Source organism: Rhea americana, unplaced genomic scaffold (assembly GCF_003343005.1).
Source record: "Rhea americana isolate MKP2758 unplaced genomic scaffold, rheAme1 scaffold_23, whole genome shotgun sequence".
Lineage (NCBI taxonomy): Eukaryota > Metazoa > Chordata > Aves > Rheiformes > Rheidae > Rhea > Rhea americana.
The window spans coordinates 3,538,996-3,559,894 of NW_028186346.1; the positions used below are offsets into that span (position 1 = coordinate 3,538,996).

Here is a 20,899-nt window from a genome sequence, read left to right on the forward strand (position 1 = left end):
GGCCCAGGGTCCCCGCCGGCCCCCGGCTCACATGAACCCCGCGCCGCCCGTCACCAGCAGCCGCTTCTCAAACACCGGCGGCGGCGCCGCGGCCGGCGGCGCCTCCGACATGGTCCGCGCTTTACGGCAGCCCCCGCGGCCTCGGCGGGCCGGCTCCCGCACCGCGCACGCGCGCCGCCACCGTGGCTTCGCCCTCACGTTTCACGGGGGAGGTCGCAGCCATTGCGAGAGCCCAAGTGAGGGAGGAAAACCTCCTTGCCCTCCCCAGGCGCGCATCAACAACCGAGACCGATGCCCCCCGGCAAGCTCCAACGTGCCTCGGGTGAGCGCGTACCGGGCGGAACTAGACGGCCCTGCCCCGGTCCGGGCGACAGTGGCGTTTTTACGACGCTGGGTCAACTTACGGCCGAACCCAGCGACGGACACGTCGCGGCGGCGACGAAACGGACCCGTGTGGCAGAGGCGAGGGGGCGGGCGGAGGTGCTGGTTGCTTTGGCCCCGCCCCCTTTGGCGGTAACGGCTCCCGCGTGGCTCCCATTGGTTCTTCGCCCGTCCTCTCCCCCCCGCGCCCGTCCCGCGCCGGGTTGTAACGGCCGTGTGTGGAGGGGTCACGTGGCGCCGCGTCGGGGAGCGCCGCCGCCGGGGCCCGACGATGAGGTGGCGGCTCCTGTGGCTCCTGTGCGCCGCCGCCGCCTGGGCGGGCGCCGGGGGCAAGACGCTGCGGGGCGGCTTCGCCAGCGCCGCCGCCCGCCTGGAGCCCTGGCGGCCCGTGGCGCGCTTCCAGTTCCACGGTAGGTGCCTGGAGGCGGGGGGGGGGAGGCGAACCGTTACGCGGCGTTACAGCCGTTAGGGCGGTGCGAGGTGGAGGTGGGGGGTCGTTCCGGCAGGAGGCGCCGGCGAGGGGCGCTCGTAGGCAGCGGGAGCCGCCTCGCAGCCCGCCCGCGGCCGGGACGCGCGACGGGCTCGATCCGCTGCCCGGCGGGAGAAGGAGCTTTCGGCAGCGCCGGGAGGGGCGATGGGCAGCTCCGCCGCAAGCTGGCCCTCCCCTCGCCCGCTGTCCTCTTCGCAGGCGGGGCTGCACCCGGTCAGCGCAAGCAAAAGTTTATAGGCCCCCGTGGCACAAAAGCGCGGCTTTTCATTATTAAAGACGGGGTAGGAGGGGGAAGTACTGTTGTGGCTACTCAGCGCTATGTTTTCCTTGCTGTCTCACAAACTAACCTGGGAAAATTGGGAGAGTAGCTTGTAACTTTTTAATGCGTCTTCTATTTACTAATGGCATTATTCGGTAATTAACCAAATGAAATAACAGAAATGACAATGGTGTTTAACACTAAATGTGTTTTGATTTTCTTTTCGTCCATGCTGTCGTGCATTAGGATGTAAATTCTCATTTGATTCATAGCATTTCTTTCTCGTGTTATTAACTGTTTGTTAATAATAATCTCTAATCGTTAAGAAGCCTAGCAATGGGATGGAGCCCTGTTAGAACAGGCATTGCAGAAAAATATCTAATTGGGTGAAGAAAAACGTAATATAAACCAAGAAGTAGTGGAATATGACTTCTCAGTGCTGAGTAAGAGATGATGTATAGGGTGGGGATAGCTTGTGGAGTGACTTGAAAGCAAAGTTAATTATTGGTGTCCTAGAGAATAACTGCAGATAWACTCTAAAGAGATCTGAGGAGAACAAAATCACTTGCATTACCTAAAACTGAGAAAAGACTATCAAGATTCAAGATGGGTGTTGTAGGTATTCAGATATATTATACAAGTATGTTAATGTTGCATACCTAGTTCTTGAGAAATATTCCCTCTTCTGCATGCATGCACATGACTGTACATATTCTGGGTCTCAGTAAAAGCCATATGAACTTTTTATAGAACCTGTTGATAATTTTTCAGAATATTGTTTTCATTAAAGACTTAGGCGAGCTGTACTCCATATAATGCTTTACAGAGATCACTTTTTGTGAGGTTTTGTTGTAGGACTGCTATCTTGCAACTGTTTCTGAATAGACAAACCTTTCCTGGCAAAGATTTACTTGAAACTGGTAGTAGTCTATTTACTAACATCCACCTCATGCCTAGGTTAGGTGGGAAAGGAGCTTATTCTCACAGTTTAAAAAACATAAAAGTTGGTTTAAGTTTGAATAAATCTGAATTCTTGTAATATTGATTGATTTTTCTCCAGTATGTACTTCTAGTTCTGTCAAGTCCTATCTTTTGATTTAGAGTAGTGTTATATAAAAGAAGTGCATGGCAACATGCAATACACAATAGTATATTACAATGTGTTTAGGAACTGCTGAACTACCCAGATGATAAATTGTGTTAAATGAGCTTCTTCTAAAAAGATAAAATATTTCACCATATCAAGGTGAAGTATGTAGATAGTCTGACAGGTTAAAGAACATTTTGAAGATTAGCTTTCTTTGCAGATCTGTTGGTATCACAATCAGGACTGATTGTGGCATTATCTTTACTTGAACAAATAAAATTTGGAGTGAGAAAAAAATGATGATTTGAAAGTCTGTAGAGGGGGAAAAAGTAGGGTAGAGAAAGGCTGTTGGAAGTAGAGGAGGTTGGTGGCATCATGGTGAAGACTTAAGTACCATCATGAAGAACTGTGTATACACTGTATTGTGTTACTGAGGCATGTAKAAATTGTTTTTGAAAGACATTACAGACTTTTATGGAAAGCAGTGGTAAAAGCTGTAGAAATAAAGTGAATCTTTAGTTCTGTTACTTGTTTAAAAAATCTGTTGCTTTTTGTTGTTTATATAACTGGCATCAAGACAAAACTAGTTGATTTTGTTTTTTAAATATCAAGGCAATCATGCTGTTCTGTGTGTCAGAATCAACAACATAGCAGTAGCTGTGACTAAAGAAGCTAGACTTCACCTGTTTAAAGCACAGGAATGGCAGAAGCTGCAGAATGGTATCCAACAACACAGCTGTACAGAGAAATTCTCTAAAGCTCAGCTGATAAGTAAGTTACTGTTTCTTTCCCTTTATGAATTGTTATTGATATATTTAGAACCATGGTGTTTCAGTGAATTTGGACTTTGCATCAACTTAAGTGAAAGCAGGACTTCAGTCTTCTAGAATTTAAAAAAAAAGATTACAAGGAAATTAATTGCTTTGCTTGCATCACTTCAGAGGACTTTGTCTGCAAGTTATAATTTAGTATACTGCTGGAAAACAAACAATCTGTGACAAATGTGCAAACAGCCAAACTTTGTGGCAGGTTCTAGCCTCATGTTCTCATTTGTACAGAACTCAAAGATATATGTTTGGCTGACTTTTGCATTTACTCATTCAGTACAGGGATCTTTTATCTCCACTTGGGATAAAAATCTTTTTATAAACAAAACTTTAGGGGGGAAAAAATGAATATGTTGAGTATGCAAAAGAATTTACAAAGAATACCATCATAAGGTGAAATTAAAGTAATTACAATTTATAGGTGTTCAGTGTGGGCAGAGGTACACTTTGAATTGTGACTCATATTTCAGTTGGGGAAAAAAAATAATAAAGGCAAATCGATGGATCCTGCTGCAGATACCTATAAATTTCTGAAGTGAGTGCTTCTAAGGTGGGAGCATTTTGTCCAAATGTGCAGTAAAAAGCAAACTTTCTACTGAACACATTTCTCTTTTTTTTTCCCCACAACCTCATAATCATTTGCTCCTTTTTCCATTTATGTCTGTAGGTATTTGTGAAAATTAATTTGTCCGAGTTATGCTGCCTTATTTTACAGTTTGCTTTTATTATCGTTTAATGTTCTTTTATCCTTTAATTTTGTAATTTGTTATTCATCTTTGAATCTCACTTTCAAATGCTTTTAACTGCAACAGTATAAAATATGTAGGTTGTCTCGTTGTCTTTTTTTATAGAGAAACCTCTCTTTTGTTCTCCAATTCTGTGTAAAATGTCATTTTTCAAAGACAAGAAAAGTATATTTTTCACTGTCATAGTAGCACAAACCTGTCATTCTTTGATGTACAAAACATGTTAGAGCCTTTAAAAATTCAATATGGAAGATGTGCTAGTCAGGAAAATGCTTAATGAGTATCTATCTAGCTGTAGAAGATAAAACAGTGAAGCTTTCAGTTRTATAACTACAAAATAAACCTACTAAAATAACCCTTTTGCACCATTTATTCATCATAATATTGCAAAATCTACTTAAAGCATACATTTACCTGTAAGAAATTTAAATTAGTGTTAGAAACATCATTCAACACTATCTTAAGTGCATACATCTTCCTTTTTTAAATATGTTTCCATTGTGCTGCCAGAATGCCTAGAATAACTTACTGATCTCCTGGAATGTTGTCATAGTGAAATCTTAAAAAGATGTCACTTCTAAGGATGTAGTTCCCTGTTACACTTGATCTGAGCTAAACACGAAGTGCTGCTGAAATCGCTAGCAGTTGCCCCTCACCTCCTCTCTGTCACAGCAATGTGCTCACTGTTTTCTGCTATATTTAGGAATCCTATGACCACAGGGGGAGCTGGATCAGCTTGCTGATATGTTGAAGAATCAATAAAATTTTTATTTTATCTTCATTCCCTATGAGTTAGCTTACAGTTTGATGGAAAACTTAAACTCCTGTGTTTTTCAGGATCTGTGTTCCTTGATCCTGATGGAAATAAGGCATTATCAGAGCTCAGTTGAGAGGGCAGGTGGGGAGTAGAGCCACTCCTTCCAGCTGCAGTTTCCCTTTGTTTTGGATTAAGCATCATATGAAATMCTTAAATCTGTGTTTTAAAAAGCTTCCTTTTTGGACCAAGTTGTATCACTTTGTATTTTTGATTGATAAGATACGTAGCTTCAAAGCATAATACGTATACATCAGTAGCTACACAAGACAAATTGCCTTTAATAGTATGCTTTTCTTCTGGTTCACGTGTGGCCCCCGTTTGTACTTCTATGACAAATGCTGCAGAGACATATGATATGGACACAACTTCTTCCTAGATCCAGCTGTTGATCAGTGCATGCCTTCAAAGGAGGGAGAGTAACTCCTTAAAGTTTAAACAAGTTTATTTAAATTACATAAGCTTTATTCACAGGTAGGTCTGAAGTTAGAAAATAGTTCTAAATTTTGTCTACAAAATATTTAGGGATAATGAGTTTGCAAAGGGTTGTTTTGTGTGCGTGTTTGCAGCTTTTTCGTACGGAAGCTTCTGGCACGAAGGACAAATAGCTTGTTTTGTAGAAATTCTATGAAATTTTTCCTTATCCTTAGCCATTGTCATCTTAACCTATTTTAGTGATTTCATCTACACTTATTTTATCATTTCTCCCACAGAGGAGGGCTTTTGGTGGTAATTAAGCTGATTAACACTACAGTTCAGTAATTAGTGCAACYACTCTCGTGACTCTTGCAGTGAAGCACACACAAAGCCACAAATTTCATTGGCATCAAATAGTTATTTCAGAGTATGTAGTGATGAACTTTATTAAGAATCATGGTAAGATCAGTGACTGGATGAAGCTTTGCAGTCTCTTATGTAGTTGGTCTTAAATGTAATCTGGTTTGAAATATACAGTTTTATTAGACAATGGTAACAACCCCTAGCTGTCAATTGAAAATCGATCTACTCTTTGGGGAAAATACTGTAAAATATGTTAAGTTGTGTATTTAAAGCATGCATGCTATTTTTTTTACTGTTTTCTCCTGTCACTCTTTCTGCTTTGTGCTCAAAGTATCTTTGAAAATTGAGTAAAATAAATTTCACAAAAGTATTTTTGTRTTTATTTTTATATTGCATAAGTTTCTGTAAGTATCTGTGGTTAATGTAGAACAGTTACACCACTGGATACTGAACAAGAGGGTGGAAGTGTGCTAAAGACAGTATATGCTGTATGAACTTACTGGCTTCTGGCAAAATGGAGCAATCCCAAGCAAACCCAAAAGCTGAAAGATAGAATACTGTACATGTCCTCACYAGCCCTTGACTGTACCTAGTTGAAACCAAGGATGAAGATGGAGAGCTGAGTCTTTGGTGTTGTGGCTGTCTTTCAAAGTAAAGACTTTTTCCACTGTGTGYTGTTTATAACGTCTAAGTGATGATGTGGATTTAAATTTTATCTTTGTTCGTATTCTCTTTAAGAAAATAATAATAATCAAGTACTTACTCTACGTTTTTGTCTGTCTGTCTGTTTTCTTCCAAAGTGACTGTGAACCACACAGAGCAAAATCTGACAGTGTCCCAGATTCCTTATCCGGAAACATGGTATGTGTTTTATGTAGACAAGTTTACCTGCGAGGAGAATTTTTCTGAATCCGAGGATATTCAGTTTGAAATGGTCTTACTAAACCCAGATGCAGAAGGGAATCCATTAGATCACTTTAGCGCAGGGGAATCTGGTAAGATATTTTTTCTTAAAATTAGATTTGTAAGTTAAGGATCTGATCATCCAAACAAATCAATATTTACTGTGTTTGAAAAACTGTGGAACTGGGGAATGGACAGTTTCTTACATTTCAGTTTCTACTTTTTCAAAGAAGAGTGAATTTTAATAAATTTTCTRATGTTGCAGGTAAATCCTTCCCTTTCTTTATACTGACTGTTCAAAACTTTTCTAATTAGCAAAATACGCATCTATTCTACAAGGAGGCAGAATATTTATACTTTTGTTGATAAGTATTTTCCCTTTGAAGTTATATGCTTTCACTTCATTATGAATTTAATTCTTGAATGTAATAAATTTGTTTATTTAATTCTTGAAACTGCTTAACTGTTTAAACTTCAATTCAGTGCAGTATGTGTTCATACCCTACATAAACTTTTTGCTAGTACAGTTCCAGTTCAGGGTTTAGATCTTTCCAAATAACTTAGTGACTGCAGGTTAGAGTGAGGCATTTGTCAATTGTGGTTATTATTTAAGAAGTGCAGATTTGAATATGTAAACCTGTGAAGGAAAACTTCTAGAGGTGACTCAAGATCACAGCTGAAGAAGTGCCTGCAAAAAACTAAATGATTTGGACCTACCAGCATATGCATCGTTGCAGTTCTTAGCTTCACTCGTCAACATGTCACTAACTTTGGACTGTTCTAAGGAAAGAGCTCAGGAGGCTTAGTCTGCCTACRTATACAGATCTAGCCTAACTGCTATGCAAAGAATCAGCTTTGCTGTCATTCTTGGTCTCAAGAGGATATAGAGGGAGCAGACAGCTTTCTCTTTGAAGGGAAGAAAATCTTCAGACTGAAATGTTTAGTGGAATCTATAAGAAGGTGCACTATATATCATCCATTTTTTTAGGTTTATGTGACCTGTCTCTTTAACTTATTAATTGTGCTTGTTAATCTGAAAACATAGTTTCTAGTTTTTACTTGGCGAATTTTACATCCAGAAGTGAATTCTAGATTAATTCAGTTAGTCCCCAAAATCAGCAGTATCATTCCTCTGCCAAATCAAGWGGCAACTGCACTGTAAGGACATTATGTGGCCCTTGAAGTAGAATACAGACTTTCTAGTGATACACCTCAGTTCTATATAAATTTTGTAGTAAGACTTAAGCATTTTGAAGTAGAATTTGGAAAATCTGTCGTGTGGTGAGAAGTGTAAATGTATTGGATGCAGCTATTTACAGCTAAAAAGTAGGAAATGGGATGAGCCTTACATGTCATCTCTTCTGTGGTTGCAGAGGAATGTGTCCGTTCATTCAGAATGAAAATCTGAACTCTGCTCTGAATCCTGAAGTTAAATGCCTATGCCTGCTTTCAAAGAACTGAAGAGGATTTCTTGTCTCTGTCTCTGTCTCTCTCGCTCGCGCGCTCTCTCTCTCTCTCTCGCGCTCTCTCCCCCCCTTTTCTCTATGGTGTCTTTGGGAGATGGTTTTTGTCCTTTTTTCATAAAGTGTGCAGTTTAGAACATTGGAACACCAAGGAAAACATCCAGCTTCTTCTTTTCAGTGAAAGAAAAAAAAGAGAAAGAAAACACGTAGTTACAGATAGTTCTAGCTAGATCTCCTTTAACTTTAGTTGTTAAAGTTGTGCYACTGACATGGGAGATTACTCTATTTTCCTTTTAGTTTATTTAATAGAAAAGAACTTGAGTCTGTAACRTTGTGATTAAAATGTTCCCCTTAAAAGAGAAGGCCTGGGTTCCCATCCCCAACAAGAAATTTTTTATCATTTGATAAGATAACTCTTTTATGTAAGACCAGTAGAATCTAGGATTTCTAGGGGCAACTGACCAGGTAGGCAGCATTGGGATCCTTAAAAATCTTTGAAGTTAGGTACTGTAAGGTACTTATATTTTTCTCTGTCAAGTCTGGTTAACTTAAAAGACAGAAAACTTACAAAGACAGAAAACTTATAAAAGACAGATTGAAGATCACTGCTTTTTTATTTTTTTAAATATATTTCAGTGCAGGTTTCTCTTAAATCCTTTTGGTCTCGAAGCCATCAGCTACAGTCTGTCTTTGATTGTAGGGCACTTTCTATCCTGAATATTCTACTGTTCATTAAAAGCTAAGTGATTTTCCAGGTGTTCCCACTCTTCATGATGAGAAACATCCTGCTCTACAAAATTCTTGCCAACTTCTTTTGGAGCACAAAGATACAGAGTGAAAGGAAAAATAAGAGATTTGATCTGAAATGAATGTTTTTCTTTTGTCAGTCATAACTTATGCTTTCTTGTAGGTGTTCAGGAGAAACAGAGTGGCTCTGACATTTTTGGTTTTAATGAGTCTTTAAAAGCTTTATGTTCTTGTCCTCCCAATTCATTATATGTATGTTTGAGTTGACTAACTTTAGCTGTASAAGTTATTGTACTAGGGAATATTCAGAATTCATCCAACTCCAATGTTTTTCTTTAGCTGAAATATTGAAATGTGTATAATTGCTCTGTTTCTGGACTTTGATTAGAGCTGATTGGAAACTTTCAACAGATTGTTTTCCTAGAGTAAAAAAAAAACATTGGTCAGAATCTGATTTTGTGGAAAACCATTTGGTTTCAAAGAAAGCTAGAGAGGAAAAACAGAAGTTTTTTGTAAGAAACTTCTGTTTACCTGTTTTAGCTTTTAACACCTAAGCTTTTTGACCTGGGTGCATATATGATGGGTTCCAAAGCTTGCAGGTGCTAGAAAAGATTTCCAGGATCCAGATCTTTAGGGAAGCATCTTACCAGTCAACTACTATACTAAAAACCGCAGTACTCTTGTTTTGCAGATAATATCAAAATCTTTGGGTCTCTTCTCAGATTGAAGCAAAAGAAAAATCCCACTCTGAAATTACAACTGTTCTCTTTGCTACTTTTCTTTTGATTTTGATTCTTTAATCTAAAAAAAATGTACATGGAGGAAGAGTGACACCCAGTGGTTAAACAGATTCTGTGGCAGTCTGGTCAGGGTTACTATCATTTCAGATTGTGCCTTTAAAAATCGAAACAAAAAACAAACTAAGAATGAATCATTTTTTAAAGGTGTTCTTGACTGATCAAATGGGCTACAATTATTTTCTGCTTGTTAAGAAACTATGCTACTTTATGCTATTTCAATAATTGCTACAAAGCTATTTATATTCTGTTCAGAATATCTCTTACACGCAGAAAAATGTATTGTTGAGTAAAAAATACTTTATCGGATCAAATTATAATCAGCTGCCTGAAAAACTAACTTTTTTTTTGTCTTGTGATAAAATGAGCTAGGATTTAAGTGTTTTATATATACTATCACTTAATATTGCTTATAATGTTTTAGTTGTGCACTGCTGGTAGCTTAGTTTTATTAAAAAAAAAGTTATATTTCTTTTTTTTTCCCCTACAGGACTACATGAATTCTTCTTCCTGCTTGTCCTTGCATACTTCTTAACCGCTTGCATATATGCTCAGTCCCTATGGCAAACAATTAAGAAACATGGACCTATGCATACTGTATTAAAGGTGCTGTCAATTGCATTACTGTTGCAGGCTGGTTCAGCTTTTGCCAACTACCTCCATTTCTCAAGGTATCTTTACTTACATTTGCTTTCAGTTTTAGTATTTGAAGATGTTGTAAAGATCAGTACATGATCTTTCCTGCAGTGATTGTAACAAAACATAAGACTGACATTTTAGAACTACATCACTTCCTAAGTGTACCTTTGAGAGAGAATATAACTCACTTGTGTATCATCTCCTATTCTTTTGTCAGGTATTCTAAAGATGGAATAGGAGCACCTTTTATGGGAAGTCTAGCAGAATGTGAGTATGCTTGTCCATCATTCTTTTATGCGTTCCTATGTATTAATCTGTATAATGCATTATCTAATGCTGTTTTTGGACCAAATTATGATCCTGGACCATATCACTAGACTTTTAATATGAATTAACTAAAAGTTGCTCTTCTGAAAAACAGATTTTTTCAGGCTGTATACAATAGATACTATATAGAGAGAGTTATGTGATTATGATTTAGTTTCACRCTTCTTAAGACAATAAAATCCTTTAAAACTCCATCCTACAAACACTTAAATACCTGTCACATAAGTAAGTGTTTCAACAAGTTAAAGAGATTTGCTGAATTTGCATCATCTAGCATACTGAAGCTTTTTTAGGAAACTTTATCATATTTTATGCCATCTCAATGGCAAACTTAAATTTTATTATAATGACAAAGGAAATGGCTTACAGCACAAGTACTATGACTAGAACATGCAAAAATGCTTTGTTAACATCAGTTCTTAACTTTGTATAGTTATTCTGAACTTTTATTACAACTGAATTTCTACAACATCCCATCCTAAAATCCACTGGTCTACTCTAGTTAGATTCTTTAGAGTCTAACATTGCATTGGTTTCACTGAAGTTCATATTTGAAGCATAGAGGGGTTCTTTTCAACTCAATATAGTGCCCTTTGATTGGTCTGAAGTACCCCAAGAAAGTAATACTGTGATAGAGAGATGGATTGGAGAGGAACAACCTATATAGAAAAGTATTTTCCTTCATARAGTCTGTTTAAAAACTTGCAGTTGGAATTAACAGCCTCTTGATGGCACTTGACACCACAGTAATTGATACTCTTTCTCATTTTGAAGATTTGAATTAGCAAATCTTTGCAGTCTGTCCAGCAACTGTGTTACTAAACTTTCCTTCTGATCTTTTGCAATGATATTAAATGGAGGATATGAATGCACTTAACTCCTCCTCAGTGAGAAACCCAGTGTCAACTGTAACACACCCTGAGGAATCTGCATCTTAGATTTTATGTGTTTGTATTATAGTAAAGACCACAGTTTTATTTTCTTAAAGCAAAAGTTAATAGAAATAAAATAATATTTCTGAAATTAACAGCTACATCTGAGAGATTCAACTAAGGAAGTTTTTCTTTTCTACTGTTTTTAAAATTCATAATTCCGAAAAGAATAAGAGAGCAGAAGGAATAGAATAGTTACAGTCCTGAGGAATGGRTAGTAGGAAGTATAGTTTGGAGATTGAAAGTTTAACCAGTTTTCCCATATTAGAAGTGAAATCCTAGTTAAGTCTGTGGTAAAAATTCCCATTAACTTCAGTGGGGCCAGCTTCTATTTCTAGATTATTTGCAGTTACTTTTTCCCCGATATTAGCTTTTACCATATTTAAGGACCTGACTCTAAAGCTATTTAATTATCTAAATTTGCAGAATCACTTAAGATTGCATAATACATGAATAATTCTGGCACTCAAAAGTAACACAAGTAGTTGACCGTCCTTTAACTTTTGACAAAATCAAACCCAGAAAAGTCAAAGAATATTATTATGGCTGATGGACATACAGAAAAAGATGGATTGTGATTAAATCAGACAAGTTTCTTACAGTTCAGTTGTGTGTGGCTTTATACTGACCCTGGATACAGTGAGATGGTCATTTTAGAAATTCCTCTCAATGGTGAAGACYCTTCTTAGTTTCACATAAAGTGTATGATGCATCAAAGTTGTATTGAATCCTTGTTCTTTTAGCGTTCTATCTGAGAATCCACTTGAACTGTTGCTACACTGAAGCACAGCACTATCTGCATCCAAGATGTGATTSAGAGACAATATCTTGCTATAGTTCTTACATAGGGAAGAAGTTAGCTTCAGGAGTGGCAAACTATAAAATGGGTGAATGTTCTGTAGAACATCCAGATTTTATTAATCTTTTCCATAACTTGAATTTGTGATACTGATTTGGCATGCTATAAGCTCAGGTAATCATTTTTTCTAGGGAGTATTTTACTTCCAAAGGTGGCATTGTAAAATAGTTCTAAGATTGTTTTGTCCAAGACCAGTGCTGATTCATATTATTAAAGAATGAGCAAGTTTGTCTTTATCAAAAGTTCCTGAGAGTTTTTAAGTAGCAAAAGTGCCTGAGTATTTATTAGGAGTATATAAACATATAAACCAGGAGAGGGCCAAATATATCCCAGGAATAATGGTTTGAAATCTCTTTACATCCATATGTTGCTAATATTACTAAGCTTCAAGGGAATATTGTAAGTGATCTTCATTTGATACATATCACATCTATGCTCGCTAATCTCTGAACAGTGGCAACATTCTCCATAAAACTTTTCATAAATGTGGAAATACCTTTATTTTTTGAAATACTGTACAGGGTTTGTTTTTAATGTGGTTTTTTTAGAATAAAAAAGCTTATTTGTGATGTAGAAATAATTTTTTTTATCTGGTATGTAAGTGAAATAATAAATATGTTAAAAAAACATTTGAACTAAAATATTGAATAAGTGAATTAAAAAAAGTGGGGTAATGTTCATCTAATTTCTGAACTAAGTTTGTGATTTACATGCTGTAAGAACAGATCTTTTAAAATGCTGGTACATCTCTGCTACACCAATAAAATGGGTCAGTTTTCTCTCTGAGTGAGAGTTTGCATTAGAGAAAGTAAGTTTATGGCTGAAACTTACTGAATAATTCCTAAAGCTGATGTTTGGACTTGAAAGTAACCTGGAGTTCTTTCTAATGGCAGTAGTGCTTCAGCAAGGCTAATGATTAAAACCTTGAATATGTTCTAACTTGATTTTTTTTTTTAATCAGATACAACTTCAAACACAGGTTTGAAACACCGATTAAAAGTATAAATTTATAGTGTACATATTATTTGTTTTCAAACTGAGCAAAAATGGACACAGCAAAATGAGTAAGATGATGTTTACATTTAATTAAATAAAGTACACAAAGATTGTTGCTCCAGATGAAGTTGTATTAGGGTCATTAGCTTTGTCCCTTTATATATCTGAGCGTGGAATTTATCCTTAATGTACTTTCTGTTGCAAGCTGCTTTATCCTTAAGACAAAATACGGACAATTTAAAGTACCGTGAAACTGATTTTTGAGGAAGAAAGTTTGCTGGAACAAAGGAGTTAATTTTGTCATGTGTTGTACTAGCAGAATGAGGTATACAGTGTGGTGAATATACATATTATGATTTTAGTCCATTAGCATTTGTAAATCTGTTTTTGTAGTCTGGACTCCTGAGCCCAGGCTTCTCTGGCACAAAAATAGTAATATTTGGATGGATGCAGTGCTCTGGCCATGTTGTTGCAGAATTGAAACATAAGTAGAGGAAAGCTAATGATGATCTATCTGATTATTGAAAACAGATTGAAATAATCACATTTTATGACAAAGCAAACTCAGCTAGTCAAAATGTATTGTCAAAGCAATGTCCATCTTTCAATTCTGGGTGTATTTAGAGTATTTCTTTTTGCTGTAGAAGATCTTTATTACTTTTTTTGTTGCTACTCTATATAATTTTCCTTTTTTCCCAATAGTGTGTGACATAGTCTCTCAGATACAAATGCTGTATTTATTGTTGAGTCTATGTATGGGTTGGACAATAGGCAGAATGAAGAAATCTTATAGCAGACCTCTTCAGTGGGATTCCACTCCAACATCTACTGGCATTGCTGTAGCAGTTGTTGTTACACAGGTTTGTATTTTATATTCATGTTCATGRTGAAATATACAGTTGCTATTAAGTATGACAGAACTGTGAACCAGCTAATACCAATGTTGAATGAGGGAGGGGTATCAAGACTGGAAAAAAATAAAAAAAAACCCACACCATGACGTGCACTTAGTACGTTTGGTAGGCAACAACACCTCTTCTTTACTTAACAATTTAAGGTATAGGTCTGCAGTATGTTTTTGTTCAGCAGCAAAACTACTTAAGAAGTTCCCATAGTTTTCCAAAATCTTGGTTGTGCCAAGACTCTCAGTGAAATGATGTAGATTCCAAAAAAAAAAAAAATATATATATATATATATATATATATAGTACAATTGTTTTACTGATCTGGCTTTATAACTTCATTTTATAATGTTATAACAATCAAGGGGTTTTGTTGTGAGGAGCAAACGGCAAGCTTGGGAGGAAACCAAGAATTTCTGACAGCAGCTTTTCTGTCACTAGAAGGGATTGAACTACACCCTCAGTGTTCTTTTCTTAGAACCACTCAAATAGGATAGCTAGTAGCCTTTTCAGTCAATATAAGGGAATTCTTGAAAGGTTGATGTACGAGATTGGTCTTGCAAATATACAAATGGTCTGACACACAATTTCGTTCAAATATTTGCCATTAATATAAATTAGAAAGCCAAGTAAACTAGTAACTTGTAATTGAGATCATCCAGTCCTGGTGGTGCCTTTTATAAACTATTTTTTTTTAAATCACAGCATAAAGACAAAAGAATCTGAAAGCCGTTGACGATGAGGGGAACAGGGAGAAAATGGAGACAATAATAAGGAAGAGATTACATTTTGTGATGTTTGAGTAGTATGTGTAACTAGTGTAGCTTCCAAACTAAATAAGTGGATGCATAGAACATTAAAAGTAGGTGAAAGCTGAGAGCAGTCTTGCTAATTAAGAACATAAACCAAAGGCTATTAATATCAACAGGACTGTTGAAATTTCAAGATGGGTGTCAGATTAAGGTGTAATGAACCTGTCTAGTGGCAGCAATTTTACATGCTGGTAGTAAAGAAGACTTCTAAAGCACGTACTTAATTTTATTTGTGTCTTTCTACCTGTACATGGGTATGGGTGTGTTAGTGCTCTGTCACTTGAGACTGGAAAGGTTTTGTTATAGTTGTTTCCTTTTCAATATACATACAAAGAACACTCAGTGTCAGGTAGATCTTTTTTGTTGTTACCTATATAGTAGGAACTAGGACAAACACCACATATATGTGCTACTTTTCCCAGCACTGGTCCATTATACATCTGCATTGGCTATTTCAGCACCGCTGACATGAAGTCAGCCATCAGACAGGCACATCTCTACTACATTTCTCTTCCTAGTACAATCAAGAATGTCAGGCCTGGCAAGAGTCTTATAGAAACAAGTATAGGTACCAGAATATATCTCTGCCTGGGTGGTTCTGCACCCCTTCACAGTGCCTTCTGCCTCCAGCAAGGGTTCCCTGGCACCAAGAATATCTTACCCTTCTAGAGAGGGTRTCTTCTGTCTCATGGCCCAGTACCTACAATATACACATTTTTCCAGATTTGTCTTCATTATAGAATGCAGTTCCTGAGCTCAGAGGAGCTGAACCCAGACCACATCACCTCTATAAAAGGTGCTGACCTTAAGGCTTCATTCTCCAAATTACTCCATTGTTCATTGATCTRTCTAGATTGGCATGGGTGTTAGACCTGCTGTAACAGGGCAATCAGTGAGCACTTTTATTTATAAAAATCTAGAAGAATATTCTATCTGTCCTACCTTTTTCTGTAGGGATTTTCAAGGGAGATCTAGCTTCCGTACTGAGGTTGGACAGTCTTTCATGGATAATCAGCAATTTTGTCAAGAGTTGCTATAGATGGTAAAGGAACACACATGCATTCCCCTAAAGCAGAAAAGGGAGATTAAGTTGTGTTAGTTTTTACTTATGTTCTATACTATCTGCCCTCTTCTTGGGGCTGTTAGTAATAATAAAACCTATTTCGGAGATGGTTGAAGCAGTTTGGAAGTTTCATAGTCAGGAGAACTGATAGCAAATTCCAAGTGTCCAAGGATGTAGACTGGCTGTAGGGAAGCTTATACAGCTTGGAGCTCTCCTGTTCACTCATTACAGCTGAATCAGAGGTCTACCCATTTAGACAAGAGTGAAGTCAAGCAACAGGATAGCCAGGGAAAACTTGTTATTCTTAAAGTGAATTGCAATTTTAACTGGCAAACTATGCCAACCCTGTTTGCCTGCTGCTAGTTTAAATTACACTGCAAACTCAGCTTTTTTTCTTCCCTCTTCATCCTGATACTATGGATTCTATTTTTTTCATTCTTTCAGAAACATAAGCAATTTCCTGGGATATGTTTACAGATTGCCCTCAGTGTAAGATGGATGTAGCCTGCGAGTCAGCAAATCTCTTGTCCCCCTTTTGAGATGCAAGCTCTTACAGCCACAGTGACAAGTCTTCCATTCAGCATTTCTCCTTGCCTTAACCTGTTCTTTTCTTTAGCCTCAAAGCAAAAAAGTCTCAGGCCWCTGTCTGTTCATTAAAGAATCCGCTCTGTGGTGCTGAGACACAGGATTTGTTCAAAACTATTTATTGATGGCCTAGACTTCTCCCATCACACAGACCTGTGTAATATCACCTTTCTGGGCTGATTGGAGAGGTTGCAGTGATTCCAGAAGAAAAGTCGGTAACTTTGATGCTGATGAAAATATACATTGTCTCTTACTGCATTAGAACTTGTAAATTAAAGAGGTGCTTAGATACCCCCCAAAGATATGTTCAGAATTAGTATGTTTTTCCTGTTTGTTTTGAAATTTTCTCAGACAGTGTATATCCAGTCCAGAGTAGTTTAAAGAATTTGGCTATCCCCGCACATAAATGCCAAAAGGGATGATGCTCTGTCAAACTACAGTGATTCTGCAACTGGTGAAACCCTCATTTGTTTGAGCAAGTTAATTACTTCTGTTATAACTTCTATTATATATATCTAAATAACTTCAGCCATAGGAATTCATCAGTTTCATACCAAAACTAATGCTTTTATCCATGCCTTCACCAAATACTGTACTGTCTCTTAAGGTTTCGGGAACTATTTAGTTTTATTTCAGTCTTACTCCTTGATAGGGTTCTCTGTCAAGTAGCTTGATCATTTGAAGGTGTTTGGAGTTGCCCACAAACAGAATGTTATGGTGGGATCATATCAGTCAGATCTTTTACTAGCTATCAGTATTGTTCAGTATGTGCTTAACATATGTCCCCCTCCTATCTTTCCTTTTTCCACCCAGTAGTTGAGAAGCAGCTGAAATAGTAGCAGTTGCGCTTGCTGTGTTATGGCCCATGTAGGGGAAGGGAAGAGCAAGAGAGTGCCCTTTAAGGATATTCTAAGGGRAAACTAACCAGTCTGAACTGATGAGACTCAAGGAGACCTATCATTGGAATGCACAGGTGGATTACACATTTAAAAGAAAAAGTTAGTATCAGTAAACTTTTTTGCCTTTATGTAGTTAATGTAGTTGGAGAGCCTTTGAATGTGTTACAAAATAAATCTGACTAATTTCGATCTGTAAACTGAGGCAAGCAACGTCTCCTTCCTAAGGTCTTCATAGCTACCTCAGTTATAAATCACACTTGACTACCTTCCTTCAGAAAGCCTGCTTCATTAGACACCTGAAAGCTAAGTGCAAATTAAATATGTACAGTAGGTGGACTAGATTTCCCTATATTCTCAAGTCTTAAAATGCCACTTAGCTGCTACATGATGCTGGAAGAATCTAAACTTTTATGAGCATTCGAGTTTGTAACTTTACCACTCTGTAAGTCCCCCAAAGGTATTCTTCAGCAAGACCCAACTTTYATGCAACTGTACAAGTAGGCACCTGCCTTCTGCCCAAATGAGATTCAGAAAGTAGGCATTCCTTTGTTTTTCCTTAGAGACTCTATTGATACCCTTTCTCACAGTATTCCTACAAAATTGGATTCCGTAGCAAATGGATGCAGTGCTGGGTTTTATGAGAGCTAAGGGGGGTTACCGCCTTTCATGCAGTAATCTGTTTGCTGAGTATTTATCCAGATGTTGAAATAGCATTTGGAACCTGTGATGCTCCCTTCGCAGTCCCTAGGAGGTTTCTGAGCCGGTTGCCTGCAGAGTCAGACTCGCTCACACTTTTTGACCTAGCTGATTTTGAATTCTTTTCTCTACAAATGGCACAGCTTCAGTAGAAGGGGTGGAGAGTGGCCCACCCAGGAACAGCCTATAGCCTTAGCAGTTAGGGCACCCTCCAAGGAGGGTGGSAGATGTGAGTTGGATATCCTTTAGGCAAAGGGGGGAATTATGGGAGATGCAAGTTCAACCTAGGTGAATGTTTGAGCCTTCAGGCTATTGTATAAAAGGGGCAGCAGCACCACCCTCTTACTTCCTGATATTTAAAAAAGAAAAGTGAATCCTGTTAGAATTTTGAAAGAAAAGGCGTAGTCACCTGCCTTTGAAACAGGCTTTACAGGTTGTGGATCCCAAGTGGAGAGAGATGCCTCCCCATAGCTCTGTAGGATCATTTTAGTGGGCTTCCTGTTGAGCAGGCTGACTGTTTAGTCATAATTATTTTGGATCTTGTGCTACAATGCTACATTCCTTCTATCTAAATTAGAGGAACTTTAAATTGTCAAACTTTGTAATAGTTAAGGAATAGGGGAGATGGACTCTGTTTCTGCCAGTTGTACTTGGAGTAGTAAGCAATGCTAAAAAGCAGTTCAGGCTATTTTTTTGTTTAGTATAATGGTCTCCCATAAGCAGAACAGAGCCTGGCCARTTGTACTGATCAATTAATCTTTGCATCACAGATTAAATTAGGTTTAGTGTAATCTTATTTACTCTAAATGTGYTTTGCTGTTTTCTTTTCCAGAGCTTTTTGTTAATTTGGGAGCAGTTTGAAGATACTAACCACCACAGCTACCATTCACACCATGGCTTAGCAAGTGGACTGCTTATTGGCCTCAGAGTTTGCCTAGCTTTGTCACTGGCTGCKGGTCTTTACCAGATCATCACAGTAGAGAGAAGCACGCTGAAAAGGGAGTTCTATATCACCTTTACCAAAGTATGGGTTACATCAGAGACTGATCTCTTTTGTTGTAAATATGATTGTGACATGTAGTTGACTGAAACACTAAACTATTTTACTCCATAAGAAAGTTAAGAATGTTTAAATGTCTAATTTGATTAAATTGCACCCATCATCATATTCTGAGTAGTCATTTTAATATGACAAGGAGTATAGAGAGTTCTTTAACAAAAATCCCACCTTTCATTGTGTAGTTTTTGTTCTGTTGATTGAAAAGTAAACAGTAGATTCATAAAATAGACAGAAATGTAAATACAGTTCCCCTGACTGTCATCTCTTCTAAGCTGGCATATAGTCATTTTATAACTAACGCTTTTCTCTTTCAGGCCTGCATTCTCTGGTTTTTGTGCCACCCATGTCTTGCAACCATTTCTGTAATATTCAGAGAATATCAAAGAGAAAAGGTATGTACAGGCAAGATAAAAGAGATGAAATTTGAATGGTAGTTTTCCTCATGTTCAGTGTTCGTTAGCAAACTCATGCTCTTAGGCTGTTAATCTTATGACCCCAAATCAACTTGAAAACTTAGTCACCCAACTCGTTGATGCTAATGTGAGTCAGATTTTATAAAGGCATACAGGGTTTGAATCATATAAGCATAATCCTTTGTAGCTTAAAGGAGGGAGAGATTGTTAAGTTAAAGGAAAATGTGAAGGAGCTGCTGTTTTATTGCTTGCTGGTTTGTTTGTTTTCAATTAAAAACATATTGCAGATTCTTTTTAAAAGAAGCTAATAGAAAGATAAACCGGTGAGTTCTTTTTTACTTCATTTTTAGTCTTCATCGTTTAAAAGCTTTGTGTGGCTAAATAGGTCAGGGAACCTGTAGCTGAAATGTATTTAGAAGAAGAGATCTATAGGCAATTTGTTTGTAAACTCTATAAACAGTTAAAAACAAAAGTGGTCTTACTGGGTTTCTCAGTTGCTTAACATACTGGGAGCTAGGGAACTAGTATGTGGAGCCTGCTATGTTCAGATAAAGTGCACTGCTGTTCTCAGGTGGTTGACTACATCATTCCAGGGTAGAGCTTGCAACTTTTCTTTGTAGTTAATACCATCTGTGCATTTGTGTGCAAAAATTTTCTGAAATGGAGCATTTATTTTTATGGAGAATATACAAGGAGAAAAAGCATTGTACTGAAATACCTAAAAATGAAATACCGTATTTGATTTTAAGAGAAGGAATCAAAAAAAAAAAAAAGAGAGAGAAAAGAAAAAGAAAATCCTCTAAACCTACACATCAAGGTACTTTTTATTGTTGCTGGATGAAAACCTCATCATTTGCAGGACACAGAGGAGGTGTTCCCTCAATCTCTTGAGCTAGAATCAATAAATAAAATTGTTTCTTTTTTGCAACAATTTGAGCTCAATGTAGGAAGATTGTATTTGCATTTGGAGTAGGTCTAACTATTGTGTGCTACTGCAGTTCCTAAATTAGGAAAATTTAACTGTTTCCTTCTTTAACTGCACTTCAATATAATTAAGAAGTGTGTAATCAATAGATACTCTATTTGTTTAAGAAAAACATGTATTTTAAAAGACTACATAAACTTGGACTTTCACTTCCTCAGAGACAACAGTAACCTTTATGGCTTTGATAAGTATTGCCTTACCCATCTTTTCCAGATGAAGAAACTTGCACTGAAAAGAGCTAAGTGAGGCTGATATATAACTATCATTTAAACTCCATGACTGTGCTAGTGCAAAGTGGGTTCAGGCATTTTTTCTGTTTATTTTAAGAATAGAGTATCTAAATATCACCTCTGCTTGTGGAACTGCATGGGTGGTGAATTGCAAGTCCGAAATTCCCCAGATCGGAGGCAGACAGAGAGCTTATGTGATTGCCCAGG

The 20,899-nt window shown here is 37.6% G+C and overlaps 2 protein-coding genes across 4 annotated transcripts in view; one reads left to right on the forward strand and one right to left on the reverse strand.

The window, feature by feature from the left end:
- The window catches only part of TGDS (TDP-glucose 4,6-dehydratase), a 12,045-nt gene extending 11,902 nt beyond the window's left edge, over window positions 1-143 (reverse strand). For 2 of the 3 annotated variants that reach the window (XM_085305957.1, XM_085305958.1), the window contains exon 1: window positions 32-134. In XM_085305957.1, the coding sequence (XP_085162083.1) occupies window positions 32-111 (80 nt within the window). In that variant the 5' untranslated portion in view covers window positions 112-134. Of the gene's footprint in view, window positions 1-31 lie in introns of all 3 variants that reach the window. The other variant, XM_085305959.1, reaches the window with a different exon arrangement.
- A 285-nt stretch (window positions 144-428) lies between these two features.
- Window positions 429-20,899, forward strand: part of GPR180 (G protein-coupled receptor 180) — a 23,953-nt gene continuing 3,482 nt past the window's right edge. Inside the window, exons 1-8 of the mRNA XM_085305960.1 lie at window positions 429-791; window positions 2,830-2,988; window positions 6,185-6,379; window positions 9,785-9,965; window positions 10,151-10,200; window positions 13,750-13,907; window positions 18,837-19,028; window positions 19,379-19,474. Coding sequence (XP_085162086.1) covers window positions 653-791; window positions 2,830-2,988; window positions 6,185-6,379; window positions 9,785-9,965; window positions 10,151-10,200; window positions 13,750-13,907; window positions 18,837-19,028; window positions 19,379-19,474 — 1,170 coding nt within the window. The 5' untranslated portion in view covers window positions 429-652. The remainder of the gene's footprint in view (window positions 792-2,829; window positions 2,989-6,184; window positions 6,380-9,784; window positions 9,966-10,150; window positions 10,201-13,749; window positions 13,908-18,836; window positions 19,029-19,378; window positions 19,475-20,899) is intronic.